General features: G+C 41.8%; 2 protein-coding genes across 6 annotated transcripts in view; one reads left to right on the plus strand and one right to left on the minus strand.

The window, feature by feature from the left end:
* The window catches only part of LOC126556291 (clathrin light chain), a 358,662-nt gene that overhangs the window by 271,049 nt on the left and 68,011 nt on the right, over positions 1-19,602 (plus strand). The gene's annotated exons all lie outside the window — the stretch shown is intronic.
* Positions 13,359-19,602, minus strand: part of LOC126556287 (tetraspanin-2A) — an 86,364-nt gene continuing 80,120 nt past the window's right edge. The window contains exons 4-6 of the mRNA XM_050211524.1: positions 15,988-16,164; positions 13,529-13,714; positions 13,359-13,443 (exon numbers count right to left, since the gene is read on the minus strand). Coding sequence (XP_050067481.1) covers positions 13,369-13,443; positions 13,529-13,714; positions 15,988-16,164 — 438 coding nt within the window. The 3' untranslated portion in view covers positions 13,359-13,368. The remainder of the gene's footprint in view (positions 13,444-13,528; positions 13,715-15,987; positions 16,165-19,602) is intronic.

Consider the following 19,602-nt stretch of genomic DNA (forward strand, 5'->3'; position numbering starts at 1 on the left):
CAGTGTGTTCGGGCATCAAGCAGTAACGGCAGTACGGATTTTGCCCATTATATGTGATGGTGGTGCGCTCTTCCCCGATGGTAATCGTCGGTCCGATTTGGAGTGTCGGTGATTTGAGGATGATCTTCACCGCGATGATCCCAGTTTTTTTCCCCGGCACTTTACTATCCGGACCGTACTCAGTCTCCGTGATAGAGATGATTTTGCCGAAGCAAGACATCGCTGCCTCGATTTCTGCTGCCGTGACATACGGCGGAAGCTCGTGCAGCCGCATTTCCGTTGCACCATCCTCTAGCATAATCGGCAGCAGATATGATGCTCCGTCGATGGTCAGGAAATGCTTCCCCTGGTGTTTCGATACGATCTGCTCTGCTTGTTGCATCGTTTCCGTCTCAACGTAAACGATTGCCGTCGAGGTGCACATTTGGATCCTCGTGACGACCTCTCCGGCTTCAAGCGTATCGACAATAAAGTCGATCACCTCTGAACGGGAAGGGCGTCTCGGAATCCCTTCGTACACTATTTTTAAAGTGTTTGCCCTAATGGGCCTTGGTTTGATTGTCTCCATGACAATTCGAAAACTCTGGTTATGAGATGATAAAGTACTCTTGCTACTTGAAAAAAACACGTCTGCTCGCTGCAGCAGTCAAGAGTCAACTGTAAATTCGTTTTTATTATTCAACATAGTTCCCTTCAAGAACGATACAACGATTATAACGACCTTCCAATTTTTTGATACCATTTTGGTAGTACTCCTTCGGTTTTGCCTCAAAATAGGCCTCAGTTTCGGCGACCACCTCTTCATTGCAGCCAATTTTTTTCCCTGCGAGCATCCTTTTGAGGTCTGAGAACAAGAAAAAGTCGCTGGGGGCCAGATCTGGAGAATACGGTGGGTGGGGAAGCAATTCGAAGCCCAATTCATGAATTTTTGCCATCGTTCTCAATGACTTGTGGCACGGTGCGTTGTCTTGATGGAACAACACTTTTTTCTTCTTCGTTTTTTTTTCGTTCGTCAAGCAACCAAAAGTTGGTTGACAAAAGACGCTCTGTCTCTCAAACTAATTGACATACAGACGTCAAATTTTGACCCGAATCATTTGAAGGTTGGTGTTATATAAAAATAATATGCATTTAATACTAGCGGCGCTATCTATGTGTCAGACCGGGGACTTATCAGCCAACCTGTTATTATTATTATTATTGGCGACAGTATTGCATTGTACTCACGCTAGTTAAACGCAGCAGGAAAATGTATCTTATCAAATCTGGATCATAATTTCATAATTGAGTTAATAAAAAACTAAAGAGTTTGGACACTGCCGAAGTAACGAGTCGTGTTCTTGCTGCGGTCAAAATCGAAGTAACGTTTTATTCATTATTCATTAACAATCGTGTGATAGGAATTGGACGAGGAAAGGAAAGGTATTCGGTTATTGCGGATTGTTGTTTGTCCCGCTAATGCTGATTCGGCTATTGGTTGTTTTGCAATCGGTGGCTAGATCAATAGATTCATACTGTTTGCTGATCGACGCTGTTTACTGTTGCTGTTGCTGGGGTCGTTGCTGGCGTCGGCTAACTACACTGGAAAATGCTGATTGTTAGCTCGCGCTCGTAAAACACAAAAAGGCGCGTAGAGATCCACAACCGAGAGTAGCACGGAACATTCAACGTGGCCATTTAGCAGCCCCGCCACGAACAATCGCCTGGTGTTCAGCTTCCTTTTCTCGAAGGGGCTGGAGCCCAATCGGCAGCCTGTACTCAAGCCGTGCAAGAGGCTGAGAGGTAGAAGGCCACCAAACGACGTTAACGTACTCAAGCACCGAACGAACAAGGGAACGATACAACGTCTTCGCGCAGAATGAGTCACGGATCTCGCGAGTCAGATTAATGATCAAACCAACAAGACGATTACCCTTGGAGACAACGTGTTCGATGTGGTCCTTGAAGGATAACCTGCAGACCTGGAGATCCTTAACGCATTTTGTGCTTGCAAGAGCATGGTTGTCAACTTTATAGATGTAAATCGACGGATCGCGCGATCGGCTGAACGTAACAACGCTGCACTTCGCCTCACAGAGAACTAACGCGTTCCGTTTGCATTAGGAATTAAACTGCACGAGTAAATCCTGGAGAAGAGCGTGATTTGCAGAACAACGAACAGCGTACAAAACGAAGCTTTGCATCGTCAGAGTAAAACATATGGTTGTTAGCTGGTAGAATCATTGAGATGTCTATGTTGTAGATGTTGAACATCAGTGGCCTGAGGTTGTATCCTTGCGACACGCCAAGAGATGGCTCTCGAAAGAAAGTCGCCTATCCGTAGCGAGTAAGAACGATCGAAGAGGTCCGAATGGGATTTGAAACCCGGTCCTGCCGTTTGAATACCGGCGCCGCTGTCGCTTACCCACCCTTGCCGCCCCAACAGATGGAAAATGAAAATAATAGATTTTGGAGTTTCTAGTACCAATTTTTAAAGTTCCTTTCATTTGACATATTGATATGATTTCATAAATTGTTACTACATTAAGACACATGCCAAATATGTATTTACCAAACTTTCATTCAGTTAACGCTTTATCAAATCAAATAAAACTTTCCCCATCGATAAGATAATAAACGCTCAGACGTTACGACGGAGTTAAAAAAATGAGGATGTTATTTGAATTTCCATTGCACCGACATCACGGAACCGAACCGAAATTCCTAGCATCCACAATTGGACCGATTTTCATCCCGCAGCGAATAACCAAGATAATAATAATTAATTTGCAAACAACGGCCTCTTATGAATAACAAATGAGTGAAGCAGCAGCGTAGTTTCGCTTTCCGGCTTTTTTCGTATCCGTGGTTCTTGACAGCTTAAGCAGCCGACAAGACCGGCTCGATTTCACCTTCCAACATCGATGTCTTGTTTCTCAACGGGCGAAAGTGGAAACGGCGGCACGATAGGATAAAAACAATCCTCATTAATCTTGAATGCCGTTGGTCGCTGAAAGGCGAAACTAGCCGTTTGAGCAGGAAGAAACTTCTCCTCCTCAAGGTTTCTGCTCGAGGATTCTTCAGCGGTTGGGCTGTGCTTAAAAATTCAGCTGAAACGATTGAAGCATAAATCAAAAAGTCGCTAAAAAGTGGGAAGATTCTTGGCCGGCTCATCGTTGCCGGCACTACCTTCCTTCCGGTGTACGGGGAAAGTTCCTGTGTATTTCGGAAAGCTGAACTCTTTGAATACCGCAACCGCAAGTGCGCGTTACGATGAGGTCTTGAAAAGGGTGCTTCATCTGCGGTTGATCTTGCACAGTTCTTTCGCCACCTTGACCATCTGCTTTTCATCACTTGTCTTTACCTTGCCACACCGCAATATCTCTATCAAGGGGCAAAGTTGCACGACATCGTTATGGTTTGTGGTAATTGGAAAAGGCGAAAAAACCGGACATCCGATCAGGTGAAACTTATCTGAAACAGCAAATTCCGATTATGGTCTTTTCCCCAGTATTCATGGAACACCCTTACTCACACATATACGCACACACGGTAGAGCTTAATTTTCGAACCCGATCTGCTCGTAGCGTTACCGTTGTGGTGGAAAATCAGCAAAGCGCTAATTGGGAAAATATGCTAAAAAGGCACACCCGCTGCCGGTTTGTACTCACGCTCGCACAGGTGGAACTTATCGTTTTGTTATTGCTGTATAAATTTCCCGATCTTTCACGGATAACTTCCGGTCGGTCGCTGGAAGCGTCAGCCAGGCAGGGGAAGCGATGACGTTGCACTTAGAGTTTTGCGGTGAGCGGTTCCTTTTGCGGTTTTGAATTAGACACTGTGGCACACAGCACGACGGTAACGGGCGCTCGCATTCGCATGACAACCATGGCGACAGAGAGCGACGACGTGAAGCAGGACCGTAATTAGGCAGAAATCCGGCAGAAACTAACGATATAATAAATAACCAGACTCAGGCATTGGCACCGGCAGCCCAACGCACGTTTTCCCTGCAGGTGGTTGGACCGATTCCACCACGTTGGCTCGTTTGTCGGTTTGGAAAATCATTTAAACAACTTCATTCCTTCTGGCTGTGGAATCGAAGCCTGCGTTGTGTCAATTTCGCTAAATAGCCCCACAGCATGTCAACTGTACGATGCCGGTCGGTGGTGACTAGGACAGTGGTGCGAGGGGAGCCTCATTAAGATTTATTTGCATTTTACACCCGTTTCCATGGGAAAATGTTATCTGTTTGTAAAATACGCCTGTGCCCCGCCGATACCGTGCCGGTGCTTTTGGGTTTAAAATTAGATTATCTTCCTTCGATAGGCAAACTTGCACTGGCGGGTGACTAGCTTTTTCGAATGTAACGCGATAAATGTTACTTACCATTGCAGGTGAGCAATGAGACTTTGTTTTGTTTGCAGTGTTTTATTTATGGGTATAATAATATTTTAAAAACTATGAAAATAAAAAGACGGATATTCACTATAGCAGACTACACTTTTAATGTAATGAATCTGACGACTTAAGAAGTGTTATACAGTTTACAGAATAAACTCAATTTAGAGTTTTTATATATAATTGATTATGACAATTAGACGATTAGACGAATAGATAACAATCAAGCAGGATTCCTGGTCGAAAAGTAAAAGGTAGAAAAGGTAGAAAAGTATTGCAAAACATGACCTATGAAGAATTTCTCGAAATTACTGTAGTAAACCGTTGATCTTCCACTGAGATGAAAATCTCAACTAAACGATACTATGAAAAACGGAATTATTTGATGCATACATTTCATGGAAGCACATTTAATTGTAGCGGTTCACGCACAACGGTGACACAGAAATTTGACGAAGAGATATTCGTCAAGTGAATAGTTATTTCACTACAGTGAGAAGTGCATGAGTGTCACTGGCGTGAGTGACACTCAGAAAATTATAAATAGGGCAAATAATTAAAACCTCTTGCACTCCAAAACCTACGAGAATAAACAGTAGCATTATCTGCTAAACATCTCAGTAGGAAATACATTAACTCGCATACAACAAGCGTTACGTAGCATTATACGGTGAGCAGAAGTTCACTAATCAAGCAAATAACCTGCAATAGCCAAGAACGCAAGAAATGCACATTCATCTATTTTTATCAAGCGCATGCTAAAACATGAACATTCAAACACTGACGAGACAAACATCGACAGATGCGCGAGTCCAAACAGTGGTCAGCAAAACAACAAAAGCAATCGATTTTCTCGATCGCAGTCAAATCGAGAATCGACCACCTGTTGTAAAACTGTTGTAAGAAATGCGTACAAATAAAGCGGTCTATGGTTCAGCAAGCTAAACCTTGCGTTCAATTCTTTCTAGAGGTTTGAGTGTCCCCTTACTCAAAGTAAGGCCTCAAGCCTCCAACATGCCTGTAAGGGATATTCCTTCTGAATATCCATAGTTGCCTGGCCGACTTGCTCCGCCGATGAGCATCGAGAGTCCTCCTTCCCAAGGTAAGGCTTCGATGTCTTGTAAATTCCAGGAAGGAAAAATTCTCATCCAGTCCCTTAAGAAGATCTAATCCACTTGCTGGACAGTCAAAGAAAGTAAAGTTATTGACTCGCACAGCTAGCAATAACGTTGTTCCCTTCTCGTCGTTCCTCTTCCCCACAACATTATTGTTTTTTTTTGGTTTGACCCACGATGCGACGAAAGAACAGATACAATGCAGTAAATCTTCTTGTTGGTAGATTTGTGACGCTTCAAACTGTATCACCAACCATTTCAAATATGACTGTCCAGTTCTACTTGACGATTGTCCACTTCAAACTAGCGTTTGTCCAGTTCAACTTAACCGCTGTCTAGACGGACGGGAGCGACGGTGTCCAGTTCAACCTACCCGCTGTCCAGTTCATCTTGAGCGTTGTCTAGAAATGCCTCGCACTTGTCTAGTTCTACTCAGAACGCCTATAAAGAGAGGTCTATACATAGCCTATAAATACGTCTATGGCATACAGAACGGTAACAAATCTTCTTACATATCTGCAATCTACATTTTGAGTGCACGGGGGAATACACAAACCCTTTGTTCGGTTGGGAACTCCAATATATTTGAAATCGTACAAATAGTTTATCGGATGAATCCACGTTACAAAACAAAGACGATTATATTAAACTGCAGAAATTGAACTGCAGATCCCTCACAGGACGTAGAACCCAGTGCCCTCAAAAACATTTTGGACGAGGTAGGTGCTCGCGGATTAAGAGTAATTAAGGTCTTCAGAAGGTGAGCTGGACATGAATAACGGAACGCCCCTGAAGCCCCTATACCTCCCAGTGGAAAGTTAAGAGTCAGTTCATATGTGACTGTTACTTCGTTAATGGGTACTAGGTATCTTATAGAGGAGTGATTGTTGCGTGCGGTTGGACTTCAAAAATTTCTCTTATTTCGGGAATTCCGTCTCTAGCCTTAAGCATGATCTTCCAAAGTGGCGGTAAAAATTATGTTCAAGGTACAGCGTTCCTGTTCAAAGATGAGATGAATCAAGGTGTGATCAGATGTTGGCCGATCAGCGAGCGGATGCCATTGGTTGATGCAATAGATTCGTAGAAAGTTCTTCATCTGTACAAGTAATTATAATAATTTCTTTACAGAAGGTAGTTGGCGTCATCTCTAAGAACATAATTCAAGCACACAATTGCAGTCATCGACACCACCTGGAATATCGTCAGCAAATTGAGATCGTCAGCTGGGGCAGGAGGAGTTTATTTTTTTCATAAAAATTCATTTTATGATCATAGACTGATAGTAGAGGATCAACAATAATAACTACAATCATGTTGTAAAGATGATGTGTGTGTTAAGTTGTGAAATGTTGCAATAATTCGTTTTCGATAGATAGAGATAACCTACAGCCGTACGTCATTTGTGATATTTTCGGAAATAATTAAAATTATCTAAAATTAAACTGAGGCAAAGAAAAAGATAAAGAAAATTTCGGTTCGATTGCCGAGTCGGCAGCTTTACCCATTTTCACAGGACAAGATCGAGTATTGAATATTGTCCAGACCGCCTGTATGAACGTAGGAATGACTAAACAGATACTGGTGAAAGTGAGTCAATGCAAGCCAGAAATGACATGTCCTTCTGAGGTTGACATTAAAACAGAAGAAGACAAAGACGAAATAAAAAGGTGTGCTTGAAAACGATGTGACGAAATAAAAAGATGTGAAAATGCGTTAAAGCCTCACAAAATTTACGTTCGATATCATAGACTGTAGAACCTAGATTTGTTGAAAATAATTTCTACTCTGTCATAAAACTACGACTTCATTGAATCAGATTTATGGTTAACCCTTTTCCAAGCTCATTAACAACATAATAATTTTTTAGTAATTTAAAAGGTTCAAAATGTATGTAAATGTTCATTCGCGGAAGTTTCGGATTGCACTTCGCTGCATTATATTGTTGATTGTAGTCGTCGTATTTAGTTTTGAAGATGCAAGAAGGATTTATTTTCTGTGCTTGCCCTTTTACTACCTTTCCCTTAGTGTTACTCACGTCAATGGCACTCACGGCCTCCTCACTATTGCCAGCTTACTTCTCACGCTATCTCACTTCTCTCGTTTGAAGCCTTTGCATCAACAGTCATTATTAATCTGCCTTCATCTCCTTTGATACATATTCATTTGTGGCTTAAAAAGTTCATAATCAATTATTAACGGTTTACCTAACGTTCATCCGAACGTCAAATCATTCTCACGCTGTAAATTTTGTACGATCATCCTTGAATCAATTGTAACCTGCTAATGTTTTGTCCTGAATTATTCCAAACGAGTTCTCTTTTGCGACGAATATGTAATTATTAAAAATTCCTCATAATCTGCTGCAAATTCCTAAAAAGCCACTAAAAACAATTTAAATTTTCATTTCGGTGAACCAGGTGAACTGTTAACTCAAACATGACCAGCTCATCTGAATGATCGATTCAAATGAATCTGCTTTCAATGAAGTTATTCTTCCTCAACGACACCGCTGTGTCCAACGCGAATTGCAAAACCATGTTCAGTTTTCTGTAAAATTGAATATTTAAGAGACCAGGTCGATTGTTCAATGTCCCATTTTCCGTATAAAGACATCAACAATGAAAAGATTTGACCGCCAATAGGGCGTTGTGTAACATTCCCATCAACCATCCGCATGTCGTCATCTGCATGACTAGCCTATATGGATTCGTGTTCCGTTTTAAATGTAAAAAAAAAAACAGGAAGTCTATCCGTTGAGTAAGACATCCATCGCCATCTCATACACTTGTCGGTACGAGCGGCGGATGTAACATCGTTTTTCGGCGACTCAGTGTCTGGTAGGATTATCAAATCTTCAAAACGTAATCCTCCCATCGTAAGGATTTGTGGGGATATGGAAGCGTGACGAGTGACTTTACAACCGAGCATAATAATTTTATCGCCACATATCATTTTTTTATCCTGGAACCTTTATTTCATTTGCTCTTAGTCCTTTGAGTGTGAGTTGGAAGTGCTGGGTGTGTTTGCTGCACAATGTACACGTTCCCATGTGCGTTTATTTATTTATATTTTTGTGGTGTTATAATGCGGCCACCCAAGTCATCAACTGCTGGGAAAAACAACGTGCCTTTGCGTGAAAATCTTGACGAATCTCATTTATTCTTTCTATCGTGCCATATTTTCGTTTCACATTTTCCTGTGCGTTGGTGTCCATGGTATCTGCAAAAGTAAGGCAACACGTCAAGGCCCACGGTATGATCACAGAACGAAGGAGACGCACAGGAAACATTTGACTCCATTGAGCGAGGAAAAACTCCGCTCGTTCTTGCACTCGCTGTTGATGAACATTTTTCCGCTTCCACTGCAGCAGCATGATAAAGCAAAACAACGGATAAAAAGTGATGCTGGCAGGATAACACAAAGGATAACATTTTATTGCAACCGCCAAAGTGCATTATTTTGTACGCCTTCGGAGCGGTGGTTAAAAATTACACATTATTTCAATCGTAAAAGTTTGTGTCGCCAGGCTGCGCATTTTAACTCACGTCAACCGGATGGTTCGTGGACGGGCGGTTGATGAGGCTGATGCTTTTATTCTTGAGTGGTGCGGTTAGGCAGCGTGTACTAAATCGTGTCACCAGCGTTGAATGTATAATTTTGTGATATTCCGGTAGAAAAACCTCGACGCTGGTGGATGCTATTCAAAGAGGGTGATCTAATCTAGTTCCTGAAGGATCGTAAAATCATGAAAACATCAAGAAGCAACAACAACAGTAGCGTCATCAATGGATGGTGAGGAAAATGTTAATTTGTTTAGGTAGTTGTATTGTTATGTGAAGCACAACGAAAGATAGACGCTGCGTTAATTTGTTGTGCTCATTTTCTTTCATTGCAGTCATTGAAGTTATGATGGTGGCTGGATTGTTCACCAGAAAAATACTTCGGATAAACTATTTTAGAGTAGCTGGAGCTTTAAAAATACTATTTAACTCAATGTTTACAGAATAATTTATACCATAATTACTAAAAAAATATTTTAAGCGTAAAATACCAAACTCGTACATAAATCCTGCGATGTTAAACCAAAGCAAAACGTCATGCAACGTAACTAAATAATACAGTAAGGTGTTGGAAACGTTTACAACAAACGTTGGTGCTGAGGCGAAAACCATTCAAACATTTAATCGTCAGTTGACAATATCAAAAATAAGTCTTGCGGGACACATTCGCACTATGGGAAAATCTTGTAAATTACTGTTCTTAAGTATTTCGTCCAAAATTTTCATAGTTGTTTGATAGAAAGGTATTCTTTTTAAAAGATATACATGAATTGCTGCTTTACTGCATCGATAGTATTATGGCTGTCATTTTCATCAGTTTTTGGAAAAATTAAAAAATTTAAAATAGTGATACAGCGACAAGAGGAGTTTCAACCTTCTATTACTGGCTGCCATTTCTTGATTATTACCGTAGATTTAGATGATAATTGACGGGCGACCCTATGGTGTAGTTGACAGCGGAGCCGATGTTCAAACAGCAGGACCGGAGTTCAAATTTCACTCGGACCGTCCCCTCGTAGTGACTTTTTGACTAACCAACTACGTGGTATTGGGCGTGGCCCTAGAAGGTCGTTAAGAAGAAGAAAAGTGTATCAAACGTGTTAAAATAATACTCAAAACTGGAACAGATCAAGGCATTAAGCCAGTTATGATAGAGAAAGATTTTTCTAAGCTTTACCGTAATAGAGCAAAACCATGAATATCTCTTCATTTAATGACATTGTGGCTTCGAGTTGCAATATTGCATTTTAAGAACAAATTTTAAAAAGTATTCACCATGTTTGTTTATAGGGCTAATGGAGACTTTGTAATCTAAGGAAGTCTTTCGTCTCTTAAAAAAGCGTTCTCAATTACCGATTATAACAGAAACAATAATATCCATACTTTTATAAATCTTAGCCAAGAATTTCATCTTAAGCATGATAGTCACAGTTTCCTCAAATATTTTTACCAAGTGGTTTTTGATACTGGGGGTTGCCGGTATTATAGCTAGCAGCGGCACCAGTTGCTAATTCGGGACTACATCTCTAGATGTAGGAGTGAATATGCAGATTATGAGCGATTTCAGTCAAAACTGACGGTCAGTTTGTAGAGTCAGTTAAGAAATTGTTTTGTTGATTCGCGTTCTTGATTGAACACTAAGATAATTCTGTTACAGAAAATAAAATTCTCAGTAAATTTGGCTTCACTTTAACTCCTGTACTGATGGTTTAATGTTTATAATTTTAATCATTCTGCTTTAAGCATCATTCCAAAATTCCATCAATTTAGTTTTTTAGGCAAAGTTTTCACATAAATAGTGAAAAGTACACGAGCTTGGCCTTTTATAGCATAATTTAATTTTATTATAAGCATCGTTGCCCTTATGGAACTATCGCATTTCTTCAAGTTCCCATAGTGTTTCTTATAGTGGTAGTTATGGCGATACTTACCAAGCGAAATGAAATCGCTGTTTACATCGTCCCCTGATATTCATAGCCGATACGACCCGTGTATGTGCACCGAAGGGTACACCGAACCCAAATGCTGGGAAAAAGGATCATTTCGTGTGATATTTTCTTTTATCAGCCCGCCAGATCCTGGGCATCCCGGGCCACCGAGCACTCCACTTTTATCGACGCCAGCTTTTTGAATGACGTTCATCGTCCAAGACTTGCACGTTTGAAGTAGGTCAGTCCGGCGAGGTGGCGGGTGGGGACTGATGGGGACTGATTTGTGGAGTGAGAACACGAAGCGTCGTGTAAGACGCTTCGCATGTGAAGAATTTTCACTTCCATTCACTTTCGTATAGAAACCGAATGGAAAGCAACCGTACACGGCGCCGTCTGACGATGGTGCTGAATAGCGCGTGGAAAGTACAAGCTTTTAATGAGGTTCTTCACCTTTCTTCTATTCGAACATGCGAGGTATGGTGAAAATGAATGCGGGGGCAATAAATAGAAGATTGTTAAAACGTCTCATCCTTCTCGGGAATACACACCGCACACACAAACAGGACGATAAGTCGATCGTCTTTTGTGGAGAGGTTGGGGCTGTTACATGAATAGAAGTTAATAACTATGTCTGGTGATGGTGGTTTTAATAGCACAACCGATGGCAACGAACGGGTCCGTCTAGCATACTTCTCTCGTCTCGTTGTTTGTGTTCGGGTCACAGAAGTTTAGGGTGTCATTGGAGAAGAATTTCGACTGAAAGTTAATTATCGTGTCAAACGTTTAGTTTGTAGTTTTATGTAAGGAGTCTGCACGCTTGTTTTATCTGCACTTCAACGACGTTTTTTACCTCTACAGTCTTTATATGAATTTCTATGTTGTGTTTGATCACATGAGGTTTAATGAAATATTTTTGCTTGAAGGTGTTTATTGAAATATGAAAACTGAAGATTGCAATTCCCTTTCCTCTCAAATTCAAACATTTAATTTCAAAACCATATTTCCATGTCGGGTTTGGTTCATATTAAATTTCAACAATACAATTGATACCGTAAATCCACTGCGTGGATGAATATTGATAAGGGTTTCTTTGAGTTATATTAAAGGATACAAGGAAATGAAGAAAAATGAGCTTTAAAACGTTTGTACACCATATACTTCCACCTTCAGTATTATGCGAACAATGTGCCTGGGAATCGAACCATCTTCTGCACCCCAAGAAGCCCACGTTAAGGACTTGCTTCTATTTACCACAACAAAAAAAAACAAAGAAACAAGGTTTTAAGTTGTCGCCATGTGATTGTGTGACCTTCGAACGAACGCAGCAGCTTGAGGAGCGAAAGTTTGCGTTCGAACATAAGGACGGCAGGCATATCGCTCGTGCAGTGAAAGAAAATCTACTTCACCGCTCACAGTCTCAAGAGATGCAAATAAGAGAGAGGCAACTTCAACAAACGGGTAACATCTGGCACCAAACAGCGGTTGGATAAAAAAAAAAGCCACAGCCGAAAGGTGGTGCGAACCGATTGTGTGTAGGGAAAAATTATGCAAATTATTACCTACAATATTAGCTTTCGTTTCACCAGACACGGGGAAAGGTCTCGCTCGGAAAGGTCTCTTCGGTGTAAAGGATTTACACTCGATTCCCGGACCCCGGCAAACGAATCGCATTAGAAGGTAAGGTTTATTTTAATTTTTTTCCTCCTACAAGTGTTTCACCGTAGGAACAACAATAGGTTTGCGTTTTTCGTTGTTTTTGTTCATGTTGTTGCATGCTGCTCCATGTAGTTGTTTAACTTTTCTTCTGAGAGGTGAGTGATTTTTTTTGCTCTGCTTTGTTGTTGAATTTTTTGTCCTACAAGATTTGTGGCATGGGTTGAAGACTTGCTAAAGAAAGCTATTTACGGATGCAATGTTTTATTCCTTTGTTTATCAGTGTTATCCCTCGACAAAATGCTAATGTATGGAAAGCAAGGAATAACAAGCTGCATAAATTGAGCTTGAAAATTAATGTCTGGATCGCGGGACTGAATGAAGGTGGAAGCGTTTGGGAAGAATCGGTTCAAGTCAATTGAAAAAAAAAAACAAACAAACATCTGTTTTTATCTAAGCCTATCCTTTATTTATTATCGATACACCAAACATGCTTAGTTAGCGTGACATTGCTGACATTGTTTCTATTAACCACTAGGTGTCCGTACAGACGATGTAAAGTAAGTGTAAAACGTTGAAAAGATAGCTCTGGCCTTCGAATACTAGAAAAATAAAACAATCCGCTGCTAGCTTGTCATAGCTCTATGCTCCTAGGACTGGGATTTGGGATGTTTGTTTATGACATCTTTTTGTGCATGCTGTCATTATGCGATGCATAGGCTGTTCTGCTTAACGCCGGTTCATGGCTTCTTCCTCACGACGAAGAGCCTGGACGAGCACAATGCCGAGGACGGCATTGCATGTCTGTATTTTAGAGAAGGAAAGAAAAAAAGGAGTGCGCAGTGAGTGGACCAGCATTTATCGAGCCCGTGTGGTGAGGGAAGCTTACATGAACGGCAGCCAGTATCATTGCCATGATGGCGGCCCAGATGGATTTGTCCTCCAGGAACCATGTCAGCTCGTTGACGCACCCGTTGAAGAATGCATTACCGGTTACGGTATCGCGACACTCGAGCGGCAACGGTTGACGCATCACCATGTAGTCGTTCGGTCCGTCCGCACCACAGCACCCAATCTGTACCGATCGAAGAGAAAGCAAAATGGAGGATGGTGAAGAATTATTTAGGTATTCGGTAATTGCAAAAAAAAAAAAGAACACCAAACAGATTGCTGCCGAAATGTAGCAATGGAGACTGATTTTTTTTACAGAGTACAGATTCGATCCGTTTCTCGGCTAGGTTTCATTAGTAAAATCGATAGGGAAATGGTGTCAATTCATAGCATCGAAGCAAAGTGCCAATCCTGATAGGACGACGGTGTGAACACTGTAATGGTCTTGCAGGCGTTTAATTATGTATCGCGTGAGGAATTGGAGAGAGAGAAATGGAAAAAAGTTTGCTGAAAACGAGAAGCAATAAGGAAGAAATGAGATTCTTACAGAGATTGACGTTACGAAGAAAAAAAAGGACGATACACCTACTCATTAAAACAGGATACCTGTGTATCATAGAAGATACAGAGGGAGTGTAATCGAAATACTGGTCGCGCAAAATCGACGAATGAATGATTAACTGTAAAGTCCGGTGAGAAAGTGATTAATTTGAGACGATGGAAATTACAGTGTCCTTTAGCAAGATCTGTTACAACATTGCACTACTGCCGAACAGAAAGTTTTTTAATTAGTTTTTCAAATCAATTTGAACTGAATATTGCATGTCCGAATTGTTTTCTGAAGGCATTTTTCAATGTCATCATCATCATGTTGGTCTGCTCTTTTTAAGAGCACGTCGTCGTGATATGGCTCGGTCAGCAATAGATCTCCAGGATAATCGATCCCTGGCTGCAGCTTCCCATCCGTGCAAGCACCCGATCTCCGACAGGTCTTCCTTTACCTGATCCAGCCAACGAACTTGCTGTGCTCTCCGACGCCTCGTGCCGAAGTGGAGGTCGCTGACGAATACTTTCTTGGTGGGGCATGAGTCCGGCATCCTCATAACATGCCCCAGCCATCGTATCCTGCCGGTCTTTGCTGCCGTCAGGATGTCCGGTTCTCTGTATTCGTGGTTCATCCTTCTCCTCCACACTCCATGCTCGAACACACCGTCAAAGATGATCTGGAGGATGCGCCGCTCAAACACGCCAAGAGCGTTTGAATCCTCCGCTTGGATGGTCCAAGACTCGTGGCCATATAGGACCACCAACCGAATCAGTGTGCGACATATCTCACATTTAGTGCGGTCTCAAAGTCTTCTGGATCTCAGCAGATGGTGGAATCCGTAGTAGACACGATTCCCCTGCACATCCGAAGTTACGACAGTCCCAAGATAGCAGAACTCCTCTACTACCTCGAGGTTATCGCCGTCGACTAACACGCTGCTTCCCACTCGTAGTGGATTTACATCCAAAAAATCGAGCTTGATAACTGCCGATGAAATCAGTAGCAAGGGGGGCAAGTCTGCAGAACAAGATCTGGGACAGGGTCTTATAGGCGGTATTAAGGACCGAAATGGCACGACAGTTCCAGCATTCCAGTCGGTCGCCCTTTTTGTAGACTGGGTGAATAACGCCCAGTTTCCACTCCTCTGATAATTCTTCCTGTTCCCAGATTCTCGTGACCAGCTTGTGCATTTTGACGGTAAGCCTCTCCGGTCTCATCTTCAAGAGCTCGGTTGCCAGTCTATTCCAGTCTTGTTGATTTTTCAATGTCAAAGAAGTTATTTTTATTTAGTATAATATTATAACTTGTATGACCACATGGCAAGCTCATATGGCACTCCTCTTTAACATTTAATCTCTATTTAAGTCAACGCAAAGCAAACGGATCATTTACATTCCATGTTTTAGTTATCAACACGCAAGAAATCGAACTATCAACTATCGATCTATCGAGACCAAGAGAACAGGCGCATCCAGTAGCATCAATGAGTGAATGAGTTTGCCCTGGCAACGCGGATTGGGAAGAGTGTTTTGGGTGAGCTAAACAAATATCCATTAAAGACTCGTATTTCAGTATTAATTACAATGAATCCTCTGGAGATGGTTGGGGTCCTCCATCGGATAGTACGAAACACACAAAGAGGACACCGAAAAGAGGCCGAAGATCGACTGTCCCAAACGGGGACATAGTGGGCAGATGGTGTTTGATTTCAATAATGGATTAATGAACTGTGCCAGCACAAGATGCGAGACGTTGGAAAACTCTCCTTCCTCAACGTTTTTTTTTCCATTGCAGTGCAAATTGGTACCGTTTCGGCAATATGGCCATTCATTCGTAAATTGTGTGCCATCAGCCGATGCTTTAATGATTGTGGCTTGATATGGTCTATGAAAAAGCAGCGCAATACTTACACTTTCTTGGATCAGTTTCAGAGCGGCTGAGGAGTGCGGATGTTCGGAAGTGACGATAAAGCGTAGCATCGTCTGACGAATTAGCGGCTGAATGCTTGAGTTCATCGTCGAATAATCGAGCAGGATGGCTGATCCGATGACGGTAAGCAGGAACAGGAACACTTGCGTTCCAATGAACTGTAACGAAATAAGAGGAAGAGTGAGAAAACTTACAATAAATTTTTACAAGGACCCCTCCATAGGTGGATCTTATCTGGACATAGTTGAGAGGAAGCCTCTCAATTTTCCTGGAAAGTGGAAATTATATGCTCTATCGAAGGCAGATATATCATCCCCGACTCTTATGATCTGGCCTCATTCGTTCAACATTCATTTACTTTGAGGACTTCAAAGGGCTTGATCGGCTACTCATCAAGGGTGCAAATGATTGAAGAGAAAACTGTTGTTAGTATGCAGCACTAGTGGGCGTTCGAACTCATTTCGATAAATACATGATCAAAAAGTGTAAAGTTCCCAATGCAAATGACTTTGAATGGTCCGGTACAAGAGACAACAGCAGCGCCAGTTTTCAAAAGGCAAGACCGGGGTTCAAATCCCATCCGGATCGTTCATCCGTGGTTAGGATTGATTATCCAGCTACGTGGTATTAAAAAGTCCAGAGAGCCATTCGATTGACGGTGGCTTGACTTAGCAGGTCGTTAAGCCAAGAAGAAAAATAATAGTTATAAACATCATCACGTGTGTGGTGATGATCGAAAAAAGGTTATTTGGACAGCTATTATTCGAATTTCGATTTCAATTTTAAAACTGTGATTTTTTGCGAGTTCCGTGGAACATTTTCCGTAAACAAGTTAATTATAATACAAGCTTTCTTATCATAAAGAATGTCATATTTTCTTCCCCATTATTACGATGCAGCTTTTCGCATTAGATTAGCCCGTCATTTCACGACTGATTGCACAAACTCCCAGCATCACTCACGCCTTGACAAAGCAAATGTATTGCTGCCGAAAATTAATTAGCAACAGCTTATCAATTTCAAGCCTTCGATCAGCGAAACGAAAATAGGGAAGGGAAGGAAAAATTAAACATCCCGCTAGCCCGCCGGGAAAATCACTTCCAATCACCGAAAAACACGTAAACCCATGCCGCGTCCCAACTGCCGCTCCGAAGTCAACCGATTGACGTGAAAATCGATGCGATGAAAATTGCACAATTACGAACATGATTAAGCCATGTAACCGGGACCGATTATCCTGCCGCCCGTCAAATATCTCTCCCCCCCCCCCCTCCCCTTCCCTTTGGAAGTACAATCGTCCAGATATCGTAGGCTTCTTCCGCCGCTTGGGGGAAGAGAGTGAATGAGTGTGGTGGAGTGGTTGAAGCATTTGCCCGTTCTGCCCTCGATTACGATGGATTGTGAGTCTGGCAAGAGGCTTCCGAAAGAGATTGGGAATAAATTACTGTGAAAACATTATTAACGGAATCGGCTATTGGATAATGGGACGGTGAAATCGGTAAACGAAAGCGTCCAGCACACAATCCTGGCGGCAGCTCGTTTCGTTTGCTTTGTTGAGTAAATGTGTCATAATTGAATCGTATAATGTTGACAAATTATTGATAATGATCGTTTCAATGGGCAAATATTCGTCGCGGTAATGGATTTTACGCCACATTTTGTGACGAAAACGAATATCTGCTTGACGATTAAATGTTTTGTTTCTTAGTACCTCGTAATAGTTTCATTTCCCGGTTTGAAAATGTGTTCAATATTTCTTTTTCCGGTTTCAAAAATCCGATTTCAAAAACTCTTTTTAAAATGTGAAATTTCTACCGCACCCTTATTGCTCTCTGGTCTGCTGCGTGCGAATAATAATGTTACACCATGAATAAATCAGTCCGGATTCGTTGATGATTGGCTAACGATGTGCCAGGGCAAAACGGATCATGAAGGGTGCTTTGTGTACAGTCCTTCCTTGCGAACGAAATGAGCACCAGCCACGGACCCAATTGTGCTCGAGCGAGCCAAGCAGCTTTTAAACTTACCAACCATCGCTCGCCATAATTGAATGGGCTGCGTGTAGCTGATGGGAAGGAATTCAATAATATTACACGATCTTCACGCAGGTGCACCCGTTCAAGCACCCTTTGCAATGGCTATCCATCGAACGAAGTCTCAATGAAAAATTCAATCAACTATGGCCATTCTATGTTTGCCCTTACAGCAGATCGGTGGTCGAGTGGCTGTGAGTGTGACGAGTGGAGAGTATCGCGAACTCAACGCTGACCATGGTTGCGATGGGCTAGCAATTCAGCCACCTTGTTGAATGAATAAGAGGGGTTAGTAAATAAATTTAATATCGGCAATAGGTACCTGAACTCGTTCCAACTGCAAATTGCAGAAGGGAATGAAAGAATATTCTATTGAAAATGATTATTTCGTTACCACTATGAATCCATTTGACGATGTTTGAAAAGAGGATTGAAATGAATGCCTTACTACAGGAAAGTTTTTTCAGGACATACCTTCCAATGGTTTAAAGTGTTTTTCAAATGTTGATCAAGGTTGATCAACATTTCAAAGTTTATTACAATTATTCATTGAGGTTCATGAAACTTATCATAAGAATTATATTGATTCACATTTACAGCTACAAGCTACAATGTATTTTTTGCAAAACCTTCACGCTCCTTATCGCAGAGCGACATATTCTTTTCAGGGAAGTAATTTTCTTGCTCTCAATTTTTAATCGTACACCCTTTAGATTGAGTCATTTGAATTCTGAATAAGGCCTGTTACCTGGAAAGTGTTTCACATCTTGCACGTGACAAAACACGCTTGACTCGCACCACGTTTCAATCGATTAATGGGCACAAGTGTGGGTTTGACTTCATCATCATCATCATGCAAACCGAATGGGTTTCCAATATTTTCCCACCTTCAAGACTACATCTCCTGCCTTCGCTACCTTGTGCAACCATGTCAACCGGAACGACAAACGAGTGAATTAAGCGGACCAACTACTCGAGACTTCGGGAAGTTCCAGAAATGAAGTTCCAACGAACCGGCGGAAAGGAATATTATTCTTACAAATTATGTTACAACATCAAAGTGTACGCCCTCTTGGAGGCTTGTTACAGTGGGCCAGGTGTGAGGGTGTGCTGAAGGTGTGGTGCGAGGGTATTCCTTTCATGCGCTCCGGTGTGTGCTTGCGTTGTGAAATGGATGGGAAGGTGGGTTTTCTTTTATTGCTAGTTCATCGTTACACAAGCCATCGGTTACGAAACGAAGACAAACTGGAAGCCTCTAGCAAGCTCGGTGGTCCGTTCACGGAACCTGCCACCAGGCAGGTTGGCAGGATCATGCATATTGAAAAAAAGCCTTCGGAACGCAAACCCACCAGAGGACACTTCAGTACAGGGCAGGTTATGGAACTCTTCTGTTATGAAGTTTGACATAAGGCTAGTGGATTGAACCTTCCTCCATCCCAGCTAGATGGCGCAGATCGGCAGGACGAGAAACGTAGGACTATCAAAAGGAATGAAAGAATATTTTCTTGAGCAATGAGTAAATATGCTTTCCCCAAGCCTAGCGCCAAAGAACCTTATGATCAT

Source organism: Anopheles maculipalpis, chromosome 2RL (assembly GCF_943734695.1).
Source record: "Anopheles maculipalpis chromosome 2RL, idAnoMacuDA_375_x, whole genome shotgun sequence".
Taxonomy (NCBI): Eukaryota; Metazoa; Arthropoda; class Insecta; order Diptera; family Culicidae; genus Anopheles; species Anopheles maculipalpis.